The sequence below is a fragment of the Heptranchias perlo genome, unplaced genomic scaffold, assembly GCF_035084215.1.
Source record: "Heptranchias perlo isolate sHepPer1 unplaced genomic scaffold, sHepPer1.hap1 HAP1_SCAFFOLD_233, whole genome shotgun sequence".
NCBI classification, from domain to species: domain Eukaryota; kingdom Metazoa; phylum Chordata; class Chondrichthyes; order Hexanchiformes; family Hexanchidae; genus Heptranchias; species Heptranchias perlo.
The window spans coordinates 99,911-109,068 of record NW_027139247.1 but is presented as its reverse complement, the minus strand read 5'-3'; the positions used below and the strand labels follow the sequence as shown (position 1 = coordinate 109,068).

General features: G+C 43.0%; 1 protein-coding gene across 1 annotated transcript; it reads right to left on the bottom strand.

Annotated features, from left to right (window-relative positions):
- Nucleotides 1-2,450: 2,450 nt before the first annotated feature.
- Nucleotides 2,451-5,134, bottom strand: LOC137310255 (probable G-protein coupled receptor 139). The gene is made up of 2 exons (XM_067978151.1): nt 5,065-5,134; nt 2,451-3,355 (listed from the first exon to the last, which is right to left on the bottom strand). The coding sequence occupies exons 1-2, from the start codon at nt 5,132-5,134 to the stop codon at nt 2,451-2,453; spliced, it is 975 nt and encodes a 324-aa protein (XP_067834252.1).
- Nucleotides 5,135-9,158: the final 4,024 nt, after the last annotated feature.

The following is a 9,158-nucleotide window of genomic DNA, read 5'->3' as shown; positions in this document are numbered from 1 at the left end:
AAAGCCTGTACATGGTTTATTTTTGCTTTTGCTGGCCACTAACCTTTCAATGTCCGTTGTGTGTTTTTCTCTTATGTGTAATGTTACTTTATCTTCGGTTATATTAATGGTTGATCTGAAATGTGATAGCTGTTAGTAAACGGACAGCACCCCTTTTATCTTGTGATTGGCTGTGGTTAGAAAAAACGTGACCCAAAAAAGGAAAGATTCTTCCCTGACACGAATGTTACTTTTAATTTAACGTGAAAGCTGCGTTGACGCACGCTGCGTGAGTTGTTCATTTTGTTGCAAAGAAGTTAACCTCTTCCAAGGCACTGACGTCTGTTTTTAATTCACCAAGTAACAACCTTTCCATTTATTTAAAAGAAGTTTCTTAATTTAAATGGATATATCCCTACGTGGTCTCAGATCTCTGGTAGGGGGATGATGACAGCTGTGTACTGTGGGCCGAGAGGCTGAATAAAGGAGATCTGAGGGATGGGGGATTCTTTTTGTCTAGTTTACAGCGCAAGCAATCTGAAGCAAAAGCAAGATCCATTGGATCCAAATCCGCTCTCCCTTCTCAAGGTCTAAGTGTCCCTGCCCACCATCGAACTGCAGTTCAAATTGTCCCTAAATTCTGTCCTTAAATTACCCTGACAGACAGATTCTGGAACCCTGGCTTCTCACTCTGATCAACAGTCCAGGGCTCCCGATCGGGTGGTGTCAGTACAATTTCAAACTTCGATCAAAATTAAGCCAGAGAGCAGCCTCATTGCTCCCTCCGTCAGATAATCAGGTTTGTGCCTCACACAGCATCACATTCAAAGGGACATTTCCATTAATTTTATTCAGTGTCCATCGTGCAGGGTCCACAATGGTTAGAAAAAGCAGGAGGTGATGAAAGAAAAAGAATGAACTCCAATTTCGAGAGCGCCTCTCACGACCTAAGGACATCCCAAAGGGGGTGAATTACATCCCATGGAAAGTAATATTGGGCGGAGTGTAAAACCGGCGGACGATCAGACCCCTCAATTTCCATCCTGGCAGGTGAGGTTTAAATCTGTTGTATTTATATTTTTGCCATGTGAAGAAGTTTGGGTTCCGCCGGGACCACTCGGCTCCAAACCTCATTACAGCCTTGGTCCAATCATGGACAAAAGAGCTGAATTCCAGAGGTAAGGTGAGAGTGACTGCCCTTGACATCAAGACAGCATTTGACCGAGTGTGGCACCAAAGGAGCCCTTGTAAAATTGAAGTTAATTGGAATCAGGGGGAAAGCACTCCAGTGGCTGGAGTCAAACCTCGCACAAAGGAAGATGATAGTGGTTGTTGGAGGCCAATCATCTCAGCCCCATGACAATGCTGCAGGAGTTCCTCAGGGCAGTGTCCTAGGCCCAACCATCTTCTGTTGCTTCATCAATGATCTTCCCTCCATCATAAGGTCAGAAATGTGGATGTTTGCTGATGATTGCACAGTGTTCAGTTCCATTTGTAACCCCTCAGATAATGAAACAGTCCGTGCCCGCATGCAGCAAGGCCTGGACAACATCGAGGCTTGGGCTGATAAGGGGCAAGTAACATTCGTGCCAGATAAGTGCCAGGCAATGACCATCTCCAAAAAGAGTCTAACCACCTCCCCTTGACATTCAACAGCATTACCATCGCCAAATCCCCCAGCATCAACATCCTGGGGGTCACCATTGGCCAGAAACGTAACTGGACCAGCCACATAAGTACTGTGGCTACAAGAGCAAGTCAGAAGCTGGGTAGTCTGCGGCGAGTGACTCACGTCCTGACTCCCCATCTACAAGGCACAAGCCAGGAGTGTGATGGAATACTCTCCACTTGCCTGGATGAGTGCAGCTCCAACAACACACAAGAAGCTCGACACCATCCAGGACAAAGCAGCCCGATTGATTGGCACCCCATCCACCACCCGAAACATTTGCTCCCTTCACCAATGGCACACCGTGGCTGCAGTGTGTACCATCCACAGGATGCACTGCAGCAACTCGCCAAGGCTTCTTCGACAGCACCTCCCAAACCCGCAACCTCTACCACCTACAAGACAAGGGCAACAGGCACATTGGAACAACACCACCTGCACGTTCCCCTCCAAGTCACACACCATTCTGACTTGAAAATATATCGCCGTTCCTTCATCGTCGCTGGATCAAAATCCTGGAACTCCCTACGGAACAGCACTGTGGGAGAACCTGCACCAAACGGATTGCAGCGGTTCAAGAAGGCGGCTCACCACCACCTTCTCAAGGGCAATTAGGGATGGGCAATAAATGCTCATATCCCATAACCGAATGAAAACAATATACACCCGCTATATTTTAATTTCATTTGATGAAAATCGGTCTTGGTGCATAATGGGCGGTCAATTCGCTGTCGCCCCTTTTGCACTCATTCTCAAAGTTAAAATGAATCCCATTGTGTTTTAATCCAGTGAAGCTATCAGCTTACTTAAAAAAACACGTTATTGGAGCCAGGGGACGCTTGATCATATTCTTCAGCTCATCTCTGAATTTACTCTGGGAAACTCCATAAATAAAGGTGTTTGTGCAGGAACTCAAAGAGCTAAGCATGTACCCGGATTGTTCCATAATGGTGAAAGGAGCGTTATAGTTTGTGTTAAATAATTGAGTATCTGCAAAACGTACAGACACATAAGATATGAATGTAACCATCCATAAAAGTATAAAACTGCCCGATATTGCAAGCAGTAAAATGATGGATTTCCTTCGATTCTCCACCTCTGGATCATTGTGATTCTCACCATTCTTGTTCCCTCGGAGACCCCTCCTCACTCTATTCGCCAGTACAACGTGCCTGATGGTCAGAGCATTGAGCAGTAAAATCAAAATAAATGGAACAAACGGGGTTAAAATACTTTCCAACCACCAATATGCGACCCATATGGGTAAGGTATAGAAGCTTGATTTTATATCGCAGGACCATGGCGCATTATCAATTATTTCCCTAGGTTCGAATATGAAGTAGATTGGAATATTTTCTAAAACGGCCAAGGAACACACCACTGCTATAACCACAGCCGCAATTTTTTCAGTGCAATATTTTGTTCGCAACCTTTGACAACAAATGGACACAAATCGATCAAAGGTGAAAGCGACTGTTAACCAGATAGAACAATCAATGGAAACAAAAATCAGGGTGAGATTGAGAATACAAATTGGAGTGTAGCTCAGGAATGAATATGGGAAATAAGCATCATTAATCTCACACAGAACTACTTGAAATATCAGGAACAGTAGATCCCCCGCTGCCATGGCCAGCAGGTAACGGGCGATGCATTTGGAGAGACCGCAGCTTCCACGGGAGAGAATCACAATTGTCACTAAATTAGCTGCAAAAAGGAGGAAGATGAAGTTACTGACTCTCCTTAGATTGAGAGGATGATCAGTCGACAGTTTATTTCGATGAAAATTCATGCACTTCTTGTCTTATCGCTCAAAAGTATGACCGGGGTAGTTTTAACTTAACACGCAGGGCAGGAAAGCCATTGGATCGGGTTGACCGCTGGTTTTACACCCCGGCCTATATTTCACTGCACTTTCTTCAATGGAGAATAAAATTAGTTGGGTGCAAAACCAGCATTGCATGGGTTGCGTCAGTTTCCCAACGGGCGGATTAGGTTAAAATTGCCATCATAGTAATAGACTTTTTGGCTGGTGCGCAGCATGAAAATTCCGATCAAGAATCATGCGCTGACACAACCCGACGGATTTTCCTTCTGTCATTAATTAGCAGGGAAATCCATCGGGCTGTATAAAGGCGGTCGATCCTCGCCGCCAGTCGCTCTTCTCTGCTCTCCGCCCGCCCCGGGGGTAAAGGATAAAATCTACCCCCTAGCTACCGGTCCGATCATTACAAACATTACAGCAACTTGAGTTTGGGATTAAAGCAGCATGTTTGACATTAACTCATACCATTAGCTGGTCTCAACTTAACGCAACATGAAATATCACTCAGTTTCGGACACGCAGCCTGCAGGATTGCACAGTATGCGTAAACTTTCCGTGTAGTTGCCCGCGATAAGATTTTGAGCGGTTCTTCCCCTGGCTGGAGAATCTAGAACTAGGGGGTATAGCCTCAGGATAAGTGGTCGGCCATTTAAGACTGAGATAAGGAGGAATTTCTTCACTCAGAGGGTTGTCAACCTTTGGAATTCTCTACCCCAGAGGACTGTGGATGCTGAGTCGTTGAGTGTATTCAAGGCTGAGATAGATAGATTTTTAGACTTTAGGGGAATCAAGGGATCTGGGGATCGGGCTTGAAAATGGAGCCATGATCTGATTGAATGACAGAGCAGGCTCGAGGGGCCGCATGGCCTACTCCTGCTCCTATTTCTTATGTTCTTATGTCAGCAATCTCGCTTTTCACCAACACATAGAGGGAATTCTGCCCACGGTTTCTGGATATCCAGTAGCCGTGACAAACAATCACTGTTTAGAGGCATATTCTCGGAATGTTAGTGGGGAACGTGTCCAGATGGATATACTGTACTTTTCATCAATATTAATCAACCAGAACCCAGGTGCGATGTTGATATTTGGCTAGAACTGAAAATTACAAGTAACAATAGAAAGTGCTGGAAACATTCAACAGGTCAGACAGCATCTGTGGAGAGAGAGAGAGTTAATGTTTCAGGTCGGTGCCCTTTCATCAGGACTGGTCACCGACCTGAAACATTAACTCTGTTTCTCTCCCCCCAGATGCTGCCTCACCTGCTGAGTGTTTCCAGCCTTTTCTGTTGTTATTTCAGATTTCCAGAATCCGCAGCATTTTGCTTCAGAAAATTACAATACTCTCAACAGAGCAGACAAAATTCCCACTAAATTGATTAATTTAAAACTTCTGAACAATTTGTGCTGCCCGTTAGGTTATTACATTAAGAATATGTCGAAAACTTGGAGCTTTCTTATTACTATTCGATTGATGGCGGCAATTAATGTCTGCACATCAAAAAAAGTAATGATATTGCACCGACAACAGGGACATTGATACAGTTTAACGCTGTTAAAGATGAACATTAATTGATTATAAGCAGCTTACCCGGAACACCAACTATTGCAAGAATAGGGTAGAATATGTTTTCTATCTGTACGATTACCGGCAGTCCCATTTTCGGAGAGATGCGATGTTGTCTGTTAGTTTTATGGACACGAATATCAGCTGCTTTCAAAATAAGGTCTTACTTATACCTGAGAGAAACCTCAAGTGGCCCACGGTCATTGCACAATGATTGACATTAGTTACAGTCAATTCAACAAACAGATTAAGCCGAGCGTATTTACTCCCACTGATCTGGGAGTGGGATAATTCACAATAACATTTCACCTGGAAAACAAAGAGTCAAGAATGTTACATTGATCATATTTTGGAAATAAAACATTTTGAAATCTGCACTGCTAAATTAATGGTACAGATTCCTGAAGCTGAGAATATTTATTTGTAGTTTCATGGAAGGCATTTGATGAAATAAATGTACACATTTGTAACAGAATGGTACCATCTACTTTTTAGGTACAGCGTAATGTTTTCCTTTTTGAATTTATACTTTACACAATATCGATATAAGGAGGCTCCGTGGTGCAGGTGTGATCGGAGAGCGTTCACAGATACACACAGAAAGTGATCCAGTCAGTTGTATACAGCTGAGCAGCCCCCGGATATATTGAGAGGTTGGATTTCAGCATCAACAGGTGTTGGGTGGTGAAAGAGACAGAGTCTGGTCTGACATGTACCAGGTGAGAGATCGATGAATATGGATAAGGGTCTCAATAGCGTCTCTGTTTAATGTACATTTACAGGAGCTGACACTGAGACACAGATGGGCCGTACAGAACCAGTCAGGAGTGAATTGTTCCCTTTTACATGTTGTGTGCTCTACACATACAGGAGCTCACACGGAGATAGACACGAGCCGTACAGCACCTGATGGGAGTGAACGTTCCCTTTTATCCACCGTGTACTATGCATGTACAGGAGCTGACACTGAGACACACATGGACCATACAGTACCATTCAGGAGTGAATCACTCATTTTCCCTCGCTTTGAGGAGGTAGGGTCTAAATTAATAAGCAGAACCTCAAAGTTAATAATCTCTGGATTGCTACCTGAGCCACGTGCAAATTGGCATAGAGACAAACAGATCAGAGAGTTAAATGCGAGGCTCAAAGTGTGGTGTGGGAGGAAGGGGTTTCGATTCATGGGGCACTGGCACCAGTACTGGGGAAAGAGGGTACTGCTCCGACAGGGCGGGCTCCTCTTAAACCGGACTGGGACCAGCGTCCTGGCGAATTGAATAACTGGAGCTGTAGACAGGGCTTTAAACTAAAAAGTAGGGGTGGGGTCAGGTGAGGGGAAATTTAGAAATCTAATGAGAAAAGTTAAGACAATAGAACAGTGTAGTGACTTGGGTAAAGATAAGCAGAGTGTGGCAGGAAGGGACAGAGAGTTTATCAATAATAGTGCATCAACAAGTAAGGTCAAAGCAGGAAAAATGGTAGAATGTCAAAATTAATGGCTCTTTATCTGAATGCACCGATCATTCGTAACAAGATAGATGAATTAATTGCACATAGATAATGGGTTGGACCTAATAGCTATTGGAGAGGCATGGTTGCAAAATGACCAAGTTTGGGAACGAAATATTCCAGGGTAGATGACATTTAGAAAAGACAGGCAGAATGGAAAAGGAGGGCGTGTCGCCCTGATAATAAAGGACGACATAAGGGCAGTGGTGAGAATGGATCTTAGCTCAGAAGAACAGGAAGTAGAATGAATGTGGGTGGAAATTAGAAATAACAAGGGGCAGAAAACACTGGTGGGAGTAGTTTATAGGCCCCATAATAATAGCAGTACTGTTGGACAGCCTATTTGTCACGAATTAATGGGAGCTTGTAATAAAGGAAATACAGCCATCGTGGAGGACTTTAATCTGCATATAGACAAGGCAAATCAAATTGGCAAAGTAGTTTGGAAGACGAGTTCATGGAATGTATTTGAGACAGTTTCCTAGAGCAATACTTTACGGAACCAACCAGGGGACACAATATTTTAGATCTTGTATTATGTAATGAGATAGGGTTAATTAGTAATCTCACATAAAAGAACCTTTGGGGAAGAATGATCATAATATGATAGAATTTCACGTTGATTTTCAAAGTAATGTACTTAAGTCAGAAACTAGAGTCTTAAACTTAAATAAAGCCAATTACTGAGGTATGAGGGGCGAGTTGTCAAAGGTGTATTGGGAAACTAAATTAAAGGCTTTGACAGTTGAAAAGAAATGGCAAACATGAAAAGAAATCTTACAATATTCTCAACAAATATACATTCCATTGAGAAATAAAAACTCCATGGGAAAAGTGATCCACCCGTGGTTAACGAAAGAAGTTAAGGAGAGTATTAGATTGAAAGAAGAGGCCTATAATCTTACTAAGAACAGGAATAAGCCTGGGGATTGGAAGAGTTTTAGAAACCAACAAAGGGCGACCAAAAAATTGATAAAAAGGGAGAAAATAGAATATGAAAGTAAACTAGCAAGAAATATAAGAACAGATTGTTAGAGCTTCTGCAAGTATGTAAAAAGGAAGAGAGTAACAAAAGTAAATGTTGGTCCCTTCGAGGCTGAGACAGGAGAAATTATAATGGGGAATATGGAAATGGCAGATGTGTTTAACAAATATTTTGTATTTGTCTTCACAGTAGAAGACGTAAAAAGCAGACCAAAAATAGTGTGGTACCAAGGGACTATTGAGAGTGAGGAACTTAAAATAGTTACTGTCACTGGAGAAAAAGTACTGGACAAACTAATGGGACTAAAAGCCCACAAATCCGCTGGACCTGATGGCCGACATCCTCGGGCTCTAAAAGAGGTGGCTGCAGAGATAGTGGGTTCATTGCTAATGATCTTCCAAAATTCTCTAGATTCTGGAACGGTCCCAGTGGACTGGAAGGCAGCAAATGTCACCACGCTATTCAAGAAGGGAGGGAGAGAGAAAACAGAGAACTTACAGGCCAGGTAGCTTGACATTGGTTGTCGGGAAAATGCTGCAATGCATGATTAAGGAAGTGGTAACGGGCACTTAGAAAATCATAATATGATTAGCCAGAATCAACATGGTTTTATGAAAGAGAAATGGTGTTTGACAAATTCATTAGAATTTTTTGAGGATGTAACTCGCAGGGTAGATAAAGAGGAACCAGTAGAAATTAGTATATTTGGATTTTCAAAAGGTGCTACATAAGAGGTTGTTACACAAGGTAAGTGCTCGCGGGGTTGGGGGTAATATATTAGCATGGATAGAGATTGGTTAAAGGACAGCAATCAAGAGAGTAGGGATAAACGGGTCATTCTCAGGCTGGCAGGTTGTAACTAGTGGGGTACCGCAAGGATCAGTGCTGGGGCCTCAGCTATTTACAATCTATATTATTGACTTAGATGAAGGGACCGATTGTAATGTTTCCAAATTTGCAGGCAATACAAAGCTTGGTGGGAAAGTAAGCTGTTAGAAGGACACAAAGAATCTTCAAAGGGATGCAGACAGGTTAAGTGAGCGGGAAAGAAGGTGGCAGATGGAGTATAATGTGGGGCAATATGAGGTTATTCACTTTGGGAGGTAGAATAGAAAAACAGAATATTTTTTAAATGGTGAGAAACTATTAAATGTTGGTGTTCAGAGAGACTTGGGTGTCCTCGTACAAGAAACAGAAACAGTTAGTATGCAGGTACAGCAGGCAATTAGGAAAGCAAATGGAATGTTGGCCTTTGCAAGCATGCTGGAGTACAAGAGTAAGGAAGTCTTACTACAGTTATACAGGGCTTTAGTGAGACCTCACCTGGAGTACCGTGTACAGTTTTGGTCTCCTTATCAAAGGAAGGATATACTTGCCTTGGAGATGGTGCAACAAAGGTTCACTAGATTAATTCCTGGAATGAGAGGGTTGTCCTATGAAGAGAGGTTGAATAGAATGGGCCTATACTCTCTGGAGTTTAGAAGAATGAGAGGTGATCTCAGTGAAACATATAAGATTATGAGGGGGCTTGACAGGGTAGATTCTGGGAGCTTGTTTCCCCTGGCTAGAGAGTTTAGAACCAGGGGGCATAGTTGCAGGATAAGGGGTCGGCCATTTAAGACTG